The sequence below is a fragment of the Chiloscyllium plagiosum genome, unplaced genomic scaffold, assembly GCF_037043375.1.
Source record: "Chiloscyllium plagiosum isolate Xiang-an unplaced genomic scaffold, Cpla_swu_hap1 HiC_scaffold_21, whole genome shotgun sequence".
NCBI lineage: Eukaryota > Metazoa > Chordata > Chondrichthyes > Orectolobiformes > Hemiscylliidae > Chiloscyllium > Chiloscyllium plagiosum.
The window spans coordinates 87,992,401-88,015,033 of record NW_028270159.1 but is presented as its reverse complement, the minus strand read 5'-3'; the positions used below and the strand labels follow the sequence as shown (position 1 = coordinate 88,015,033).

General features: G+C 51.3%; 1 protein-coding gene across 1 annotated transcript in view; it reads right to left on the bottom strand.

The window, feature by feature from the left end:
- Nucleotides 1-22,633, bottom strand: part of LOC148146479 (putative G protein-coupled receptor 139) — a 68,259-nt gene that overhangs the window by 8,096 nt on the left and 37,530 nt on the right. The window contains exon 2 of the mRNA XM_087998642.1: nucleotides 4,873-5,778. Within this exon, the coding sequence (XP_087854768.1) occupies nucleotides 4,873-5,778 (906 nt within the window). The remainder of the gene's footprint in view (nucleotides 1-4,872; nucleotides 5,779-22,633) is intronic.

The window sequence follows — 22,633 nt, the reverse complement described above, 5'->3', positions numbered from 1 at the left end:
ACTCACTCCATCACAGTCATCATGACCGCCTCACAGTCATCATGACCGCCTCACACTCAATACATCGTCCTCACTCTGACCCCCTCACATTTACTGCATCACACTCACCCTGACCCAGTCACACTCACTCTATCACTCTCACAATGACCCACTCACACTCACTCCATCACTGTCACCCTCATCCGCTCACACTCACTCCATCTCCATCACCCCCTCACATTCACTCCATCACCCTCACACAGACCCTCTCATACTCACTCTATCATCATCAGCCTGACCCCTTCCCACTCACTCCATCACCGTCACCCTGACTCTCTCACACTCACTCCATCACCGTCATCCTGACCTCCTCACACTCACTCCAAACCCTCACCCTGACCGCCTCACACTCACTCCATCACCATCACCCTGACTCCCTCACACTCACTCCATCATGTCACCTTGACCCACTCACACTCACATCATCACTGTCACCCTCATCCCCTCGCACTCACTCCATCTCCATCACACTGACCCCCTCACACTCACTACATCACCCTCACCCTGACCTCCTCACACTCCCTCCATCACCCTCAATCTGACCCCTTCACTCACTGCATCACGGTCACCCTGGCCACTAACGCTCACTCCATCTCCGTCACACTGACCCCCTCACACTCACTCCATCACCCTCACCCTGACCGCCTCACACTCACTCCATCACCATCACCCTGACCGCCTCACACTCACTCTATCACACTCACCCTGAACCCCTCACACTCACTCTATCATCATCACCCTGACCCCTTCACACTCACTCCGTCACTGTCACCCTGACCCTCTCACATTCAATCCATCACCCTCACCTCCTCAAACTCCCTCTATCACCCTCAATCTGACCCCTTCACTCACTGCATCACCGTCCTCCTGGCCAATAACACTCACTCCATCACACTGACCCCCTCAAACTCACTCCATCACCCTCACTCTGACCGCTTCACAGTCACACCGTCACCGTCACCCTGACCCCCTCACACTCAATCCATCACCCTCACCCTGACCGCCTCACACTCACTCCATCACCATCAATCTGACCACTCACTCCATCACACTCACCCTGAACCCCTCATACTCACTCCATCTCCGTCACACTCATTCCCCCACACTCGCTCCATCATGGTCACCTTGACCCCCTCAAACTATCTCCATCATCCTCACCATGACCCCCTCACACTCACTCCATCACCCTCACCCTGACCCGCTCACACTCAGGAGAAAGTGAGGACTGCAGATGCTGGAGACCAGAGTTGAAAAATGTGGCGCTGGATAAATGGAGCAGGACAAGTAGCATTCGGGGAACTTGAGAATCGACGGTTCGGGCATAAGCCCTTCTTAAGGAATGAGGCTGGTGTGCCAAGCAGGCAGAGATCCACTCATACTCGCTCACTCACTGTCACCCTGATCCCCTCACACTCACTCGATCACTGTCACCCTAAACCCTTCAATTTCACTCCATCACTGTCACCCTAACCCCCCCAATCTCACTCCATCACCGTCACACTGACCCCCTCAATCTCACTCCATCACCATAACCCTGACCCACGGACATTCACTCCATCATTGTAAGTCTGACCCACGGACACTTGCTCCAACAACATCACCCTGACCCCCTCACACTCACTCCATCACTGTCACCTGACCTCCTCACACTCACCACATCACGGTCACCCTGACCCCCTCACACTCACTCCATCATGGTCACTCTGACCCCCTCACACTCACTCCATCATTGTCACCCTGACCCCCTCACACTCACTCTATCACTGTCACCCTGACTCACTCACACTCACTACATCACCGTCAACTGACCCCCACAAACTCTCTCCATCACACTCACCATGACCCCCTCACACTCACGCCATCACCGTCGCCCTAATCCCCTCACAGTCATTCCATCACCGTCACTCTGATCTACTCACACTCACTCCATCGCACTCACTCTACCTACATGACACTCACACCATCTCCGTCACTCTGATCCCCTCACACTCACTGCATCACAGTCACCATGTCTCCCTCACACTCACTCCATCTCCGTCACACTGCCCCCTCACACTCACACCATCTCCGTCAAACTGATCCCCACACACTCACTCCATTACAGTCACACTGATCCCCTCACATTCACTCCATAACCGCCACCCTGACCCCCTCACACTCTCTCCATCACACTCACCCTGACCACCTCACACTCACACCATCTCCGTAACTCTGATCCCCTCACACTCACTTCATCACCATCACGCTGACCCATCACACTCACTCCATCACCGTCACCCTGACCCCCTCACAATCACTCCATCACAGTGACCATGACACCCTCACACTCACTCCATCACCGTCATATTGATCCACTCACACTCACTCCATCACCGTCATTCGCACAAGCTCACACTCACTCTGTCCTGTCACACTGATTCCCTCATACTCACTCCATTACCGTCACACTGATCCCCTCACACTCACTCCATCACTGTCACACCTATCCACTCACACTCACTCCAACACCGTCACCCTGACCCCCTCACACTCACTACATCAACATCACCTTGATCCCCTCACACTCACTCCATCACCGTCACACTGATCCACTCACACTCACTCCATCACACTCACTCTAACCACCTCCATCATTCTGATGCCCTCACACTCACTTCGTCATCGTCATCCTGACCCCCTCACACTCACTCCATCCCAGTCACCCTGACCCCCTCACACTCACTCCATCACCGTCACCCTGACCCCCTTACAATCACTCCATCACAGTGACCATGACACCCTCAAACTCACTCCATCACCATCGCCCTTTCCCCTCACACTCCCTCCATCACCGTCACACTGATCCACTCATACTCACTCCATCACCGTCATTCGGACAAGCTCACACTCACTCTGTCACTGTCACCCTGATCCCCTCCCAATCACTCCATCTCCGTCACCCTGACCCCCTCTCACTCACTCCATCAATGTCACCCTGACCCCCTTACACTCTCTCCATCACCCTCACCCTGATGCACACACTCACTCCATCACAGTCACCCAGACCCCTCACACTCACTGAATCACCCTCACCCTGACCCCCTCACACTCACTCCATCACCCTCACCCTGACCCCCTCACACTAACTCCTTCACCCACACACAGACCCCCTCACCCGCACTGCATCACCCTCACCCTGACCCTCTCACACTCACTGCATCACAGTCACCATGACGCCCACACACTCACTCCATCACAGTCACCCAGACCCCCTCACACTCACTGAATCACCCTCACCCTGACCCCCTCACACTCACTCCATCACCCTCACCCTGACCCCCTCACACTAACTCCTTCACCCACACACAGACCCCCTCACACGCACTGCATCACCCTCACCCTGACCCTCACACTCACTGCATCACAGTCACCATGACGCCCTCACACTCACTCCATCACCGTCACCCTGACACCCTCACACTCACTCTATCACCGTCACCCTGACCCCCTCAGACTCACTCCATCACTGTCACCCTGACCACCATCACACACACTGCCCCACATCACCCCCACTGTCTCGCTCACACCCACACACTCCACCATCATCACACACACTGCCCTGCATCACACCCACCGTCATGCTGACCCCCACACATGCCACCATCATACACACTGCCCCACACCACCCTCATCGTCACGCTCATCCCCACACACTCCACCACCATCACACACACTGCCCCACACCACCCTCACCGTCATGCCCACCCTCCACACTCCACCACCCTCACACACACTGCCCCACACCACCCCCACCATCACCCCACCCCCACACACTCCACCATCCTCACACACACTGCCCTACACCACCCCCACCATCACACTCACCCGCAAAATCGCCACCACCATCACACAGTGCCCCACACCACCCCCACTGTCAAGATCACACTCACACACTCCACCACCATCTCACACACTGCCCTATACCACCCTCACCGTCACGCTCAACCCCACACACTCCACCACCATCACAGACAGTGCCCCACACCACCCCCACCATAACGCTCACCTCCCGCACACACTACCACCATCACACGCAGTGCCCCACACCACCCCCACACAATGTGTTCTGTTTGTGATATCGTGTTGTACCAGTCTCAGCCACAGCCTACGGTGCGACTCCACCTGTTACCCCCTAGTAACGGCTCGTGTTCTCAAACTCACTATGTCTCCGTGGAATGGCGTTTGGCCCAAGCTCCATACTGTTGCCGTACCAATGGCCTGACATGTCGTCCCAATCTCTGTTCCCTAACATCGGCCTGAAGATCAACAACCCTGTTCTGATCCCCCAGCACCGAAGGATTTGGAGGAAGACAGTAACATTGGGAGGTTAGAATAGCAAGATGGAGAGAGAGTGAATGAGATTGGGGAAGGCAAGGACAGTGGAATTGAGTGTGTAAATGGGAAAAGGAGAGAGGCATGGCAGTGCAGTGTGAGAGCGGGAGGGATATATGGAGGGAGTAAGTTGAATTCTGCTGATAGCCAAGTTGGAGTGGGAGACCCAGAAGGGAAAGTAAGGACAGAGGGAGTTAAACGCAGCTCCTGAACTCAGGGCACGGTGCCCTCCCCTTCCCTGAGGACCAGGACTTGGGACTGAGTCTGTCTCTCTCCAGCTCAGCTTCTCCAACACAAAGATACACAACAACATCGTCACGCTTTAATCAACATTTTTATTGTTTACAAATGGAAGTGATGGATACAGTCAGTGGGATGGTGCCCTTTCTCACTGGCCCCTGAGTTGTGAGAAACATTGAAATGTGTTCCTGAAACCCCCCTGTGGGATAAGAATGGACAAACCAGGGAATTTGATTGATGGATGGATTTTGGTGAAGGGATATTTCAGCACATTCTTCAACTGCTGCCCGAACTTGGTCTGGGTCACGGCATAAATCGCGGTGTTTGTGCAGCAACTGAGGAGCTGCAGCATGAAGCCCAATTCCTGCACAAAGCGATGGAGAATCACAGACCGATACCCATTCCACCACATCCGGGCCCATAAAGAATACAGCATTAAAGTTGACAATAACAGGATGAAATTGGCCGAGATCACAAACAGTAAAATGATGGATTTTTTTCGGTTCCTCATTTCAGTGTCAGACTGAGCGTCCCCATTGGTGTGAGCGCGGAGCCTCCTGCGGGCTCTGCTGGTCACTACAATGTGTCTGACAGTGAGAACATTGAGCAGCAGGATCAGGAGAAATGGGACACACGGGGTTAGAATGTGGTGGAGAGACTCGATTGTGGCCCAGACACTGGAGTATAGAACATCAAATGTTACAGCACAAAACCAGGGAGTGTTCACCAGCCAATACCGAGCCGTGAGCATAAAATACCAGAAAATGTTCTTTAAACAGCTCAGCACAGTCACTGCTCCCAGAACGACAGCCGCCGTTTTCTCACTGCAATATTTACTTTTCAGCTTCTGGCAACAAACGGCCACAAACCGATCAAAGGTGAAAGTGACGGTGAACCAGACAGAGCAGTCAGTGGCTGCATAAAGCAGGACGGCGTGGATATTACACATGGGGACGGAGTGCCTCAGGAAATAAAACTGTTCCTGATAAACAATGGGAATGTGTCTCAGGATCAGGTCGAGGATAATGACCAGGAGATCCGCCGCTGCCATGGCCCCCAGGTAACGTCTGACACATGGAGACAATCCACAATCTTTATAAAGCAGGACATAGATGGTCACTACGTTAACTGTGAGGAAGGAAAACAAACCCATTATCCATCAGCCTGGAGGCAAAGGGACCCGTTTGATCGGGGACCCAGTGAGACTTTCAAATGTGTCCCTGTATTCAGGGATTTATTAAAATAATTGGAGCTGGAATAACAAATGGGAAGGTCGGAATTACTGACAAAAATGGGTCATAAACCACAAGAAGCCCTCCATCCCCAAACACACAGAGACACATCCATAAGGACAGATGGTTTCTAGAACGTTCCCACACACTCGATCACTCGAGAGCAGACACAGGTCACTCCTAGCCAATTCCTAATACGGAGGGTGGGAACGTTGCTGTCCTGAAGGATTCTCTCCCAGTTTCCTGAAGACAAACGGAGTTTGCGAATGTCTGTATTTTGGTCTAAATTGTGGGAGGTCCTGTGTCGTTAAGAAATGTAAACGCAGGGAAAACGTATTCATCCCTTTACCTGCCTGAGGGGCCTTCGGAACAGTGTCTCCTTCTCCCTGGAACGGGATCTCTTCCCTCGGGATCTTATCGTTTGTTCAATTCACTGACGATTGGCCGTTCACAAACAATGTCAGGGACAGAACGTTCCGGAGAACTCCTTGACCTGTCCATCCTTTCGCCCCTTTCCCCCCTACCCACCCCACCAACATGATGTACTGTGCCTGGACACACTGTAAAATTAATGGGGTGAGAGACGAAGGGTCCAATCACAGGAATGGGAACTAAAGGCATTGCCAGATCAGCTGAAATGGTTAGATATACCACATTCTCAATCCACCTCACAGAACCAGCCCAGACACCATACACCCAGAGGAGATATCTGTTCACCGTGGAACACTGTGCAGACCAGGTCAGTGTACCTTGCTCAGTACAACCCAGAAATCTGTCCAGATTCATCCATTACACTGGTCAATACAATCCAGCAATCTGTACAGAGTGATACACTGCATAGATCAGATCAGGGCATTGATCTACAAACCAAGACCATATATCTGTCTAACGCAGTGAGCTGTGCAGACCACAGCAGTGCATTGATCTATAAACCCTGGCTAGATATCTGTCCAGCACGGGGAGCTGTGCAGACCACAGCAGTGTATTGATCTATAAACCAGGATTGGGTTTCTGTCCAGCACGGGGAGCTGTGCAGACCACAGCAGTGCATTGATCTACACACCCAGGCGAGATATCTGTCCAGCACTGGGAGCTGCGCAGACCACAGCAGGGCACTAACGTGTAAACCTGAAACAAATATACATCCAGCATAAGGAGTTACACAAACCACATCATTGCGTTATCCATAAAACTCAACAAGACAGTCTGACCAACACTGCGAACTGTGCATTGATCACAAGTGAATTAATCTGTAAACCTGCAGCAGTAACATTCCAAGTATTTAGAACTGTGTACGCCACCCCAGTTCATTGATCTGAATACCAGGCGCAGTTACCCTCCCAGCATGTAGAGCTCTGTACCCAGGCCCCAGTGCATTGATCTGTAAACCAGGAGCAAACCCTCCCAGCATATAGGACTGTGTACCCCACCCCTGTGCATGGATCTGTAAACCAGGAGCAGTTACCCTCCCAGCATGTAGAGCTGTGTACAGAACTCCAGGGCATTAATTTGTAAACCAGGAGCAGTTACACTCTCAGCATGTAGGACTGTGTACACCACCCCAGTGCATTACTGTGTAAACCAGGAGCAGTTACCCTCCCAACATGTAGGACTGTGTACACCACCCCAAAGAATTGATCTGTAAACCAGGGGCAGTTACCCTCCCAGCATGTATGATTATGTACACCACCCCAGTGTATTACTGTGTAAACCAGGAGCAGTTACCCTCCCAACATGTAGGACTGTGTACACCACCCCAAAGAATTGATCTGCAAACCAGGGGCACTTTCCCTCCCAGCATGTATGATTATGTACACCACCCCAGTGCATTGATCTGGAAACCAAGAGCAGTTACCGTCCCAGCATGTAGGTCAGAGTACATCACCCAAGTGCATAGATCTGGAAACCAGGTACACTTACGCTCTCAGCAAGTAGGACTGTGTACACAACCCAAGTGCATTGGTCTGCAAACCAGGAGCAGTTACCCAACCAGCATGTAGGACTGTGTACAACACCCCACTTCATTGATCTGTAAACCAACAGCAGTTACTCTCTCAGCATATAGAGCTGTGTACATAACGCCAGTGCATTGAGCTGTAAACCAGGTGCAGTTACCATCCCAGCATGTGGACTGTCTACACCATACTAGTCCATTGACCTGTAAACCATGAGCAGTTACCCGCCCAGTATGTAGGACTATGTACACCACCCCAGTGCATTGATCTGTAAACCAGGAGCAGTTACCCTCACAACATGTGAGGCTGTGTTCGCCACCCCTGTGCATTGATCTGTAAACCAGGAATGGTAACCCTCCCAGCATGTACGACTGTGTACACCACCACAGTGCATTGATCTGTAACCCAGGAGCAGATACCCTCCCAGCATGTCGGACTGCGTACCCTACCCCAGTGCATTGATATGTCAACCACGCGGAGTTGTAAACCGGCATGTAGCACTGTGTGAACCACCCCAGTGCATTAATCTGTAAACCAGGAGCAGTTGCCCTCCCGGCATGTAGGACTGTGTACACCAAACCAGGGCATTCATCTGTAAACCAGGAGCAGTTGCCCTCCCGGCATGTAGGACTGTGTACACCAAACCAGGGCATTCATCTGTAAACCAGGAGCAGTTACCCTCCCAGCACGTAGGGCTGAGTACACCAAACCAGGGCATTCATCTGTAAACCAGGAGCAGTTACCCTCCCAGCATGTAGGACTGTGTGTACACCAAACCAGGGCATTCATCTGTAAACCAGGAGCCGTTACCCTCCCAACATGTAGGACTGTGTACACCAAACCAGGGCATTCATCTGTAAACCAGGAGCAGTTATCCTCCCAGCATGTAGAACTGTTTACGCCTTCCCAGTGCATTGATCTGTAAACCAGGAGCAATTACCCTCCCTGCATGTAGGACTGTGTACACCACCACTGTGCATTGATCTATAACCCAGGAGCAGATACCCTCCCAGCATGTAGGACTGTGTACCCTACCCCAGTGCATTGATATGTCAACCACGCGGAGTTGTAAACCAGCATGTAGCACTGTGTGAACCACCCCAGGGCATTAATCTGTAAACCAGGAGCAGTTACCCTCCAGCATGTAGGACTGTGTACACCAAACCAGGGCATTCATCTATAAACCAGGAGCAGTTACCCTCCCAGCATTTAGGACTGTGTACCCTACCCCAGTGCATTGATATGTCAACCACGCGGAGTTGTAAACCGGCATGTAGCACTGTGTGAACCACCCCAGTGCATTAATCTGTAAACCAGGAGCAGTTGCCCTCCCGGCATGTAGGACTGTGCACACCAAACCAGGGCATTCATCTGTAAACCAGGAGCAGTTGCCCTCCCGGCATGTAGGACTGTGTACACCAAACCAGGGCATTCATCTGTAAACCAGGAGCAGTTACCCTCCCAGCACGTAGGGCTGAGTACACCAAACCAGGGCATTCATCTGTAAACCAGGAGCAGTTACCCTCCCAGCATGTAGGAATGTGTGTACACCAAACCAGGGCATTCATCTGTAAACCAGGAGCCGTTACCCTCCCAACATGTAGGACTGTGTACACCAAACCAGGGCATTCATCTGTAAACCAGGAGCAGTTATCCTCCCAGCATGTAGAACTGTTTACGCCTTCCCAGTGCATTGATCTGTAAACCAGGAGCAATTACCCTCCCTGCATGTAGGACTGTGTACACCACCACTGTGCATTGATCTATAACCCAGGAGCAGATACCCTCCCAGCATGTAGGACTGTGTACCCTACCCCAGTGCATTGATATGTCAACCACGCGGAGTTGTAAACCAGCATGTAGCACTGTGTGAACCACCCCAGTGCATTAATCTGTAAACCAGGAGCAGTTACCCTCCAGCATGTAGGACTGTGTACACCAAACCAGGGCATTCATCTGTAAACCAGGAGCAGTTACCCTCCCAGCATTTAGGACTGTGTACACCAAACCAGGGCATTCATCTGTAAACCAGGAGCAGTTACCCTCCCAGCATGTAGAGCTGTGTACACCAAACCAGGGCATTCATCTGTAAACCAGGCGCTTTTCCCTCCCAGCATGTAGGTCTGTGTACACCAGCCCTATGCATTGAACTGTAAATCAGGAGCAGTTACCCTCCCAGAATGTAGGTCTGTGTTCACACACACAAATGCATTGATCTGTAACCCAGGAGCAATTACCCTCCCGGCAAGTAGGACTGTGTCGACTTCCCCAGTGCATTGATCTGTAAACCACGAGAAGATACCCTACCAGCAAGTAGAGCTGTGTACACCACCCCAGTGCATTGATCTGTAAACCCGGAGCAGTTACCCTCCCAGCATGTCAGACCGTGTACAACACCCCATTGCATTGATCTGTAAACCAGGAGCATTTATCCCCTCAGCATGTACAGCTCTGTACACCACTACAGTGCTTTGATCTGTAAACCAGGTGTGCTTACCCGCCCAGCGTGTAGAGCTTTGTACACCACCCCAGTGCATTGATCTGCAAACCTGGAGCAGTAACCCTCCCAGAATGTAGAGCTGTGTACCCCACCCCAGTGCATTGATCTGCAAACCAGGGGCAGTTAACCTCCAAGCATGTAGGACTGTGTGCCCCACCCCTGTGCATTGATTTGTAAACCAGGAGCAGTTACACTTCCGGCATGTAGGACTGTGTACCCCACCCCAGTGCATTGCTCTGTAAACCAGGAGCAGTTACCCTCCCAGCATGTAGGACTGTGTTCCCCACCCCGTGCATTGATTTGTAAACCAGGAGCAGTTACACTCCCGGCATGTAGGACCCTGTACACCACCCAGTGCATTGATCTGTAAACCAGTAGCTGTTATCCACCCGGCATGTAGGACAGTGTACACCACCCCAGTGCATTGATCTGTAAACGAGGAGCAGTTACCCTCCCAGAATGTAGGACTGTGTACTCCTTCCCAGTGCTTTGATCTGTAAACCAGGAGCAGATACCCTCCCAGAATATTGGACTGTGTACACCACCCCAGTGCATTGACCTGCAAACCAGGAGCAGTTTCTCTCCCAGCATGTAGGACTGTGTACTCTGCCCTATTGCATTGATCTGTAAACCAGGAGCAGTTACCCGCCCAGCATGTAATGCTGTGTACACCACCACAGTGCATTGATGTGTATACCGGGAGCAGTTACCCTCCCGGCCATAGGTCTGTGTTCACCACCCAAATGCATTGATATCTAACCCAAGGAGCAATTAACCTCCCGGCAGGTAGGACTTTGTACACCATCTCAGTGCATTGATCTGTAAACCAGGAGCACTTACCCACCCAGTATGTAGGTCTGTGTACCACACCCCAGTGCATTGATCTTTAACCCAGGAGCAGTTACCCTCCCAGCATGCAGAACGGTGTAGACCACCCCAATGCATTGACTTGTAAACCCGGAGCACTTACACTCCCAGCACGTAGGACTGTGTACCACCAACTCACGACATTGATGAGCAAACCAGGAGAAGTTACCACCCCACCCCAGCATGCAGGACTGTGTAACCCCCTCCAGTGCATTGATCTGTATACGAGGGGCAGTTACTCTCCTAGCATGTAGGACTCTGTACCCCGCCCCAGTGCATTGATCTGTAAACCAGGAGCAGTTACCCTCCCAGCATGTTGAGCTGTGTACCCCACCCCATTGCATTGAACAGCAAACCAGCAGCAGTTACCCTGCCAGAGTGTAGGACTGTGTACCCCAACTCCAGTGCATTGATCTGTAACCCAAGAGCAGATACCCTCCCAGCATGTAGTGCTCTGTACCCCACCACAGTACATTGATCTGTCAACAAGGAGCACTTACCCTCAAAGCGTGTAGAGCTGTGTGCACCACCCCAGTACATTGATCTGGAAACCTGGAGCAGTTACCCTCCCAGCATGGAGAGCTGCGTACACCACCCCAGTGCATTGATCTGTAAACCAGGAGCAGTTAACCTCCCAGCATGTAGGACTGTGTGCACCCCCATCCCGAGTGCATTGATCTGTAAACCAGGAGCAGTTACCCTCCCAGCATGTAGGCTGTGTACACCCCCGCACAGTGCATTGACCTGTAACCCAGGAGCAGTTACTCTCTGAATATGCAGGACTGTGTACACCACCCCAGTGTATTGACCTGTAATCCAGCAGCAATTACACTCCCGGCATATAGGACTGTGTACACCACCCCAGTGTATTGATCTGTAAACCAGGAGCAGTTACCCTCCCCACATGTAGGACTGTGTACACCACCCCAGTGCACTGAACTGTGAAACAGAAGCGGTTACAATCCCAGCATGTAGGAATCTGTACTCCGCCCCAGTGCATTTATCTGTAAACCAGGAGTAGTTATCCTCCCAGCATCTAGCACTGGGTACCCCACACTAGTGCATTGATATGTAACCAAGGAGCAGTTAATCTCCCAGAATGTAGAGCTGTGCACACCACCCCAGTGCATTGATCTGTAAACCTGGAGTAGTTACCCTCCCAACATGTAGAACTGTGTACACCACCCCAGTGCATTGACCTGTAAACCAGGAGTACATATCTTCCCAGCATGTAGGACAGTGTACCCCACTCCAGTGCATTGATCAGAAACCCAGAAGCAGTTACTCTCCCAGCATGTACGACTGTGCACACCACCCCAGTGCATTGATCTGCAAACTAGGCGCAGTTACCCTCCCAGCATGTTGAGCTTTGCACACCACCCCAGTGCATTGATCAGCAAACCTGGAGCAGTTACCCTGGCAGAGTGTAGGACTGTGTACCCCCACTCAAGTGCATTGATCTGTAACCAAAGAGCAGTTACCATCAAAGCGTGTAGAACTGTGTGTACCACCCCAGTACATTGATTTGGAAACCTGGAGCAGTTACCCTCCCAGCATGTAGAGCTGTGTTCACCACCCAAATGCATTGATCTGCAACACCAGGAGCAATTACCTTCCCGGCATGCAGGACTGTGTACACCACCCCAGTGCATTGATCTGTCACCCAGGAGCAGTTACCCTCCCAGAATGTAGGACTGTGGACAACCACTCCAGTGCATTGCTCGGTAAACCAGGAGTAGTTACCGTCCCAGCAATTAAGACCATGTACACCACTCCAGTGCATTGATCTGTAAACCAGGATCAGTTAACCTCCAAGCATGTAGGACTTTGTACACGACTCCAGTGCATTGATCTGTAAACCAGGAAGAGTTACCCTCCCAGCATGTCGTACACTGTACTCCACCCCTGAGCATTGATTGGTAAACCAGGAACAGTTACACTCCCCGCATGTATGACTGTGTACACTACCCCAGTGCATTGATCTGTAAACCAGGAGCAGTTACCATCCCAGCATGTAGGACTGTGTACACCACCACACCATCGCATTGGTCTGTAAACAAGGAGCAGTTACCCTCCCAGCATGTAAGGCTGTGTACACCACCCCAGTGCATTGATCTGTAGGCCAGGAGCAGTTACCCTCCCAACATGTAGGACTTTGTACATCACCCCAGTGCATTGATCTGTAAACAAGGAGCAGTTACCCTCCCCTCATTTAGGACTGTGTATACCACTCCACTGCACTCATCGGTAAACCAGGAGCAGTTACCTTCCAAGCATGTAGGACTGTGTACACCACCTCAGGGCATCGAATTGTAAGCCAGGAGTAGTTGCCCTCACCGCATATAGGACTGTGTACATCACCCCATTACATTGATCTGTGAACCAGGAGCAGTTACATTCCATACATGAAGGATTGGCTACACCACCCCAGTGCATTGATCTGAAACCCTGGAGCATTAACCCCGCCCCCACAGCGTGGAGAGCTGTGTTCGCCACCCCAGTGTATTGATTTTTATACCAGCAGCAGTTACCCTCCCCGCATGTAGGACTGTGTACACCACCCCAGTGCATTGATCTGAAAACCAGGAGCAGTTACCCTCCCCGCACTTAGGACTGTGTACTCCACCAAAGTGCAATGGTCTGTAAACCAGGAGCAGTTACTGTCCCTGCATGTAGGACTGTGTACATTACCGCAGTGCATTTATCTGTAAAGCAAGAGCAGTTACCCTCCCAGCATGTAGGACTGTGTACACCACCCCAGTGCATTGATCTGTAAGCCAGGAGCAGTTACCCTCCCGGCTTGTAGGACTCTGTACACGACACCAGTGCATGGATCTGTAAACCTGCAGCAGTTACCCGCACAGCATGTCGGACTGTGTACCCCACCCCAGTGCATTGATCTGTAAACCAGGCGCAGTTACCCTCCCAGCATGTAGGACTGTGCACACCACCACACTGCATTGATCTGTAAACCAGGAACAGTTACCCTCCCAGCATGTAGTGCTCTGTACCCCACCACAGTACATTGATCTGTCAACAAGGATCACTTACCCTCAAAGCCTGTAGAGCTGTGTGCACCACCCCAGTACATTGATCTGGAAACCTGGAGCAGTTACCCTCCCAGCATGTAGAGCTGCGAACACCACCCCAGCGCATTGATCTGTAAACCAGGAGCAGTTAACCTCCCAGCATGTAGGACTGTGTACACTCCCATCCCGAGTGCACTCATCTGTAAACCAGAAGCAGTTACCCTCCCAACATATAGGCTGTGTACACCCCCGTCCAGTGCATTGACCTGTAACCCAGGAGCAGTTACTCTCTGAATATGCAGGACTGTGTACACCACCCCAGTGTATTGATGTGTAAACCAGGAGCAATTACAATCCCGGCATATTGGACTGTGTACACCACCCCAGTGTATTGATCTGTAAACCAGGAGCAGTTACCCTCCCCACATGTAGGACTGTGTGCACCACCCCAGTGCACTGATCTGTGAAACAGAAGCGGTTAAAATCCCAGCATGTAGGAATCTGTACTCCGCCCCAATGCATTTATCTGTAAACCAGGAGTAGTTATCCTCCCAGCATCTAGCACTGGGTACCGCACACTAGTGCATTGATATGTAACCAAGGAGCAGTTAACCTCCCAGAATGTAGAGCTGTGCACATCACCCGAGTGCATTGATCTGTAAACCTGGAGTAGTTACCCTCCCAACATGTACAACTGTGTACACCACCCCAATGCATTGACCTGTAAACCAGGAGTACATACCTTCCCAGCATGTAGGACAGTGTACCCCACTCCAGTGCATTGATCAGAAACCCAGAAGCAGTTACTCTCCCAGCATGTACGATTGTGCACACCACCCCAGTGCATTGATCTGCAAACCAGGCGCAGTTACCCTCCCAGCATGTTGAGCTTTGCACACCACCCCAGTGCATTGATCAGTAAACCTGGAGCAGTTACCCTGACAGAGTGTAGGACTGTGTACCCCCACTCAAGTGCACTGAGATGTAACCAAAGAGCAGTTACCATCAAAGCGTGTAGAACTGTGTGCACCACCCCAGTACATTGATTTGGAAACCTGGAGCAGTTACCCTCCCAGCATATAGAGCTGTGTTCACCACCCAAATGCATTGATCTGAAACCCAGGAGCGATTACCCTCCCGGCATGTAGGACTGTGTACACCACCCCAGTGCATTGATCTGTCATCCAGGAGCAGTTACCCTCCCAGAATGTAGGACTGTGGACTACAACTCCAGTGCATTGCTCGGAAAACCAGGAGCAGTTACCATCCCAGCAATTAAGACCATGTACACCACTCCAGTGCATTGATCTGTAAACCAGGATCAGTTAAACTCCAAGCATGTAAGACTTTGAACACGACTCCAGTGCATTGATCTGTAAACCAGGGTTTACCGACCCAGCATGTCGGACTGGGTACACCACCCCAGTGCATTGATCTGTAAATCAGGATTTACCCATCCTGCATGTCGGACTGTGTACACCACCCCAGTGCATTGATCTGTAAACCAGGAACAGTTACCCTCCCAACACGTAGGATTTGTATCGCACCCCAGTGCACTGATCTTTAACCCAGGAGCAGTTACCTTCCCAGCATGTCGTACACTGTACTCCACCCCTGAGCATTGATTTGTAAACCAGGAGCAGTTACACTCCCCGCATGTATGACTGTGTACACTACCCCAGTGCATTGATCTGTAAACCAGGAGCAGTTACCGTCCCAGCATGTAGGCCTGTGTACACCACCACACCATCGCATTGGTCTGTAAACAAGGAGCAGTTACCCTCCCAGCATGTAGGACTGTGTACATCACCCGAGTGCATTGATCTGTAACCCAGGAGCAGTTACCCTCCCAGCATGTAGGACTTTGTACATCACCCCATTGCATTGATCTGCAAACAAGGAGCAGTTACCCTCGCCGCATTTAGGACTGTGTACACCACTTCAGTGCACTCATCGGTAAACAAGGAGCAGTTACCTTCCAAGCATGTAGGACTGTGTACACCACCTCATTGCATCGATCTGTAAGCCAGGAGCAGTTGCCCTCACCGCATATAGGACTGTGTACATCACCCCATTACATTGATCTGTGAACCAGGAGCAGTTACATTCCCTACATGAAGGATAGGGTACACCACCCCAGTGCATTGATCTGAAACCCTGGAGCATTAACCACCGCCCCCACAGCGTGTAAAGCTGTGTACGCCACCCCAGTGTATTGATTTGTATACCAGCAGCAGTTACCGTCCCTGCATGTCGGACTGTGTCAATTACCGCAGTGCATTTATCTGTAAAGCAAGAGCAGTTACCCTCCCATCATATAGGACTGTGTACACCACCCTAGTGCATTGATCTGTAAGCCAGGAGCAGTTACCCACACAGCATGTCGGACTGTGTACACCACCCCAGTGCATTGATCTGTAAACAATGAGCAGTTGCCCACCCCGCAAGTAGGACTGTGCACACCACCCCAGTGCATTGATCTGAAAACCAGGAGCAGTTACCCTCTCCGAATGTAGGACTGTGCACACCACCACAGTGCATTGGTCTGTAAACCTGGAGCAGTTACCCTCCCTGGATGTAGGACTGTGTACATCACCCCAATGCATTGATCTGTAAAGCAGGAACACTTACCGTCCCTGCATGTATGACTTTGTACACCACCCCAGTGCATTGATCTGTAAACCAGGAGCAGTTGCCCTCCAAGTATGTAGGACTGTGTACCCCACCCCACTGCATTGATCTGAAAACCAGGAGCAGTTATCCTCCCCGCATGTAGGACTGGTGACACCACCACAGTGCATTGGTCTGTAAACCAGCAGCAGTTACCCGCCCAGCATGCCGGACTGTGTACACCACCCCAGTGCATTGATCAGTAAACCATGAGCAGTTGCCCTCCCAGCATGTAGAGATATGTACAACACCCCAGTGCATTGATCAGTAAACCAGCACAGTTACCCTCCCTGCATGTAGGACGGCGGACAGTACCCCAGTGCATTGATCTGTAACCCAGGAGCAGTTACCATCCCTGCATGTAGGACTGTGCACACTACCCCAGTGCATTGACCTGTAAACCAGGAGCAGTTACCTCCCTGCATGTAGGACTGTGTACACAACCCCAGTGCATTGATATGGAAACCAGGAGCAGTTACCCACACAGCATGTCGGACTGTGTACACCACCCCAGTTCATTGATCTGTAAACCATGAGCAGTTGCCCTCCCGGCATGTAGGACTGTGCACACCACCCTAGTGCATTGATCTGAAAACCAGGAGCAGTTATCCTCCCCGCATGTAGGACTGGTTACACCACCACAGTGCATTGATCTGTAAACCAGCAGCAGTTACCCGCCCAGCATGTCGGACTGTGTACACCACCCCAGTGCATTGATCAGTAAATCATGAGCAGTTGCCCTCCCAGCATGTAGAGATATGTACAACACCCCAGTGCATTGATCAGTAAACCAGCACAGTTACCCTCCCTGCATGTAGGACGGCGGACAGTACCCCAGTGCATTGATCTGTAACCCAGGAGCAGTTACCATCCCTGCATGTAGGACTGTGCACACTACCCCAGTGCATTGACCTGTAAACCAGGAGCAGTTACCTCCCTGCATGTAGGACTGTGTACACAACCCCAGTGCATTGATATGGAAACCAGGAGCAGTTACCCACACAGCATGTCGGACTGTGTACACCACCCCAGTTCATTGATCTGTAAACCATGAGCAGTTGCCCTCCCGGCATGTAGGACTGTGCACACCACCCCAGTGCATTGATCTGAAAACCAGGAGCAGTTACCCTTCCCTCATGTAGGACTGTGTACACCACCACAGTGCATTGGTCTGTAAACCAGGAGCAGTTACCCACCCAGCATGTCGGACTGTGTACACCACCCCAGTGCATTGATCAGTAAACCAGCAGCAGTTACCCTCCCTGCATGTCGGACTGTGTACATCACCCCAGTGCATTGATCTGTAAACCAGGAGCAGTTACCCTCCCTGCATGCAGGACTGTGTACACCACCCCATTGCATTGATATGGAAAATAGGAGCAGTTACCATTCCTGCATGCAGGACTGTGTACTCCACCCCAGTGAATTGATTTGTAATCCAGATGCAGTTTCCGCGACCCCACAGCATGTGTAACTGTGTAAACCACCCCAGTCTATTGATCTGTAAACCAGGAGCAGATACCCTCCCAGCATGTAGGACTGTCTACACCGCCATTTTGCATTGATCTGTAAACCAGGAGCAGTTACCGTCCCAGCATGTAGGACTGTGTACACCACCACACCAGTGCATTGGTCTGAAAACAAGGAGCAGTTACCCTCCCAGCATGTAGGACTGTGTACATCACCCCAGTGCATTGATCTGTAAACAAGAAGCAGGTACCCTCCCAGCATGTAGGACTGTGTACATCACCCCAGTGCATTGATATGTAAACAAGGAGCAGTTACCCTGCCAGCATGTAGGGCTGTGTACACCACTCCAGGGCACTCATCGGTAAACCAGGAGCAGTTACCTTCCAAGCATGTAGGAATATGTACACCACCGCAGTGCATCGATCTTTTAGCCAGGAGCAGTTGCCCTCACTGCATTTGGGACTGTGTTAATCGCCCCAGTACATTGATCTGTGAGCCAGGAGCAGTTACATTCCCTACATGAATGATTGGCTACACCACACCATTGATCTGAAACCCTGGAGCATTAACCACCTTCCCGCCCCCCCCCCCCCCCCAGCGTGTAGAGCTGTGTACCCTACCCCAGTGCATTGGTCTGTAAACCAGGAGCAGTTACCCTTCCTGCATGCAGGATTGTGTACAAAACCCCAGTGCATTAGTCTGTGAACCAGGAGCAGTTACCCTCCCAGCACGTAGGACTGTGTACCCTACCCCAGTGCATTGATCTGTAAACCAGGAGCAGTTATCCTTCCAGCATGTAGGACTGTGTATACCACCCCAGTGCATTGATCTGTAAACCAGGAGCAGTTACCGTCCCAGTATGTAGGACTGTGTACACTACCCCAGTGCATTGATCTGTAAACCAGGAGCATTACCCTCCAAGTATGTCGGACTATGTACCTCACCCCACTGCATTGTTCTGAAAACCAGGAGCAGTTACTCTCCCTGCATGTAGGACTGTGCACATCACCTGAGTGCATTGATCTGTAAAGTAGGAGCAGTTACCGTCCCTGCATGTAGGACTGTGTACACCACCCAGTGCATTGATCTGTAAACCATGAGCAGTTGCCCTCCCCGCATGTAGGAGTGTGCACACTACCCCAGTGCATTGATCTGAAAACCAGGAGCAGTTACCCTCCCCGCTGTAGGACTGTGTACACCATCACAGTGCATTGGTCTGTAAACCAGGAGCAGTTACACTCCCTGCATGTAGGACTGTGTACATCACCTCAATGCATTGATCTGCAAAGCAGTTACACCTACCGTCCCTGCATGTAGGACTGTGTACACCACTCCAGTGCATTGATCTGAAAACCAGGAGCATTTACCCTCCAAGTATGTAGAACTGTGTACCCCACCCCACTGCACTGATCTGAAAACCAGGAGCAGTTACCCTCCCCGCATGTAGGACTGTGTACACCACCACAGTGCATTGGTCTGTAAACCAGCAGCAGTTACACACCCAGCATGTCGGACTGTGTACACCACCCTAGTGCATTGATCTGTAAAACATGAGCAGTTGCCCTCCCAGTATGTAGAGATATGTACACCACCCAGTGCATTGATCAGTAAACCAAAAGCACTTACCCTGCCTGCATGTAGGACTGTGTACACTACCCCAGTGCATTGATCAGTAACCCAGGAGCAGTTACCCTCCCTGCATGTGGGACTGTGTACACAACCACAGTGCATTGATATGTAAACCAGGAGCAGTTACCCACACAGCATGTAGGACTGTGTACACCACCCCAGTGCATTGATCTGTAAACCAGGAGCAGTTGCCCTCCCCGCATGTAGGACTGTGCACCCCCCCCCCCCCCCCCAGTGCATTGATCTGAAAACCAGGAGCAGTTACCCTCCCCGCATGTAGGACTGTGTACACCACCACAGTGCATTGGTCTGTAAACCAGGAGCAGTTACCCTTCCTGCATGTCGGACTGTGTACCCTATCCCAATGCATTGATCTGAAACCCAGGAGCAGTTACCGTCCCAGTATGTAGGACTGTGTACACCACTCCAGTGCATTGATCTGTAATCCAGGAGCAGTTCCCGCGCCACCTCAGCAAGGACAACTGTGTACACCACCGCAGTCTATTGATCTGTAAACCAGTACCAGATACCCTCCCTGCACGTAGGACTGTGGACATCACCGCAGTGCATTGATCTGTAAAGCAAAAGCAGTTACCGTCCCTGCATGTAGGAATGTTTATACCACCCCAGTGCCTTGATCTGAAAACCAGGAGCAATTATCCATCCAGCTTGTAGGACTCTGTACACCACACCAGTGCATTGATCTGAAAACCAGGAGCAGTTACCCACGCTGCAAGTCGAACTGTGTACACCACCCCAGTGCATGGATCAGTAAACCAGCAGCAGTTACCCACGAAGCATGTAGGACTGTTTACACCACCCCAGTGCATGGATCAGTAAACCAGGAGCAGTTACCCTCCCCGCATGTAGGAGTGTGCACACCACCCCAGTGCATTGATCTGAAAACCAGGAGCATTTACCCTCCCCGCATGATGGACTGTGTACACCATCACAGTACATTGGTCTGTAAACCAGGAGCAGTTACCGTCCCAGCATGTAGGACTGTGTAGATCACCTCAATGCATTGATCTGTTAAGCAGGAACACTAACCGTCTCTGCATGTAGGACTGTGTACACTATTCCAGTGCATTGATCTGTACACCAGGAGCAGTTACCATCGAAGCATGTAGGACTGTGTACCCCACCCCACTGCATTGATCTGAAAACCAGGAGCAGTTACCCTCCCCGCATGTACGACTGTGTACACCATCACAGTGCATTGGTCTGTAAACCAGCAGCAGTTACCCACCCAGCATGTCGGACTGTGTACACCACCCCAGTGCATTGATCTGTAAACAATGAGTAGTTGCCCTCCCAGCATGTAGAGATATGTACACCACCCCAGTGCATTGATCAGTAAACCAGCAGCAGTTACCCTGCCTGCATGTAGGACTGTGTACACTACCCCAGTGCATTGGTCTGTAAACAAGGAGCAGTTACCCTGCCAGCATGTAGGACTGTGTACATTACCCCAATGCATTGATCTGTAAACAAGGAGCAGTTACCCTGCCAGCATGTAGGGCTGTGTACACCACTCCAGTGCACTCATCGGTAAACCAGGAGCAGTTACCTTCCAAGCATGTAGGACTGTGTACACCACCTCAGTGCATCGATCTTTAAGCCAGGAGTAGTTGCCCTCACTGCATTTAGGACTGTGTTAATCGCCCCAGTACATTGATCTGTGAACCAGGAGCAGTTACATTCCCTACATGAATGATTGGCTACACCACACCAGTGCATTGATCTGAAACCCTGGAGCATTAACCCCCCCCCCCCACACACACACACACACAGCGTGTAGAGCTGTGTACGCCACCCCAGTGCATTGATCTGTAAACCAGCAGCAGTTTCCCTGCGCGCATGTAGGACTGTGTACTCCATCCCAGTGCATTGATCAGTAAACCAGGAGCAGTTACCCTCCCAGCATGGACGTCTGTGTGCACCACTCAAATGAATTGATCTGTAACCCAGGAGCAATTAGCCTCCCGGCAAGTAGGACTGTGTACAGCACCACAGTGCGTTGATCTGTGAACCAGGAGCAGTTATCCTTCCAGCATGTAGGACTGTGTATACCACCCCAGTGCATTGATCTGTAATCCAGGAGCAGTTTCTGCGCCCCCACAGCATGTGCAACTGTGTAAACCACCCCCAGCCTCTTGATCTGTAAACCAGCAGCAGATACCCTCCCAGCCTGTTGGACTGTCTACACCACCACAGTGCATTTATCTGTAAACCAGGAGCAGTTACTGTCCCAGCATGTAGGACTGTGTACACCACTCCAGTGTATTGATCTGTAAACCAGGAGCAGTTACCCTCCAAGCATGTAGGACTGTGTATATCACTCTAGTGCATTGATCTGTGAACCAGGAGCAGTTACCGTCCCTGCATGTAGGACTGTGTACACCATCCCAGTGCACTGATCTGTGAAACAGAAGCAGTTACCCTTCCAACATGTAGAACTCTGTACACCACCGCAGTGCATTCACCTGTAAACCAGGAGCAGTTACTCTCCTAGCACGTAGGACTGGGTACCCCACACTAGTGCATTGATATGTAACCAAGGAGCAGTTAACCTCCCAGAATGTAGAAATGTGTACACCATCCCATTGCATTGACCAGTAAACCTGTAGC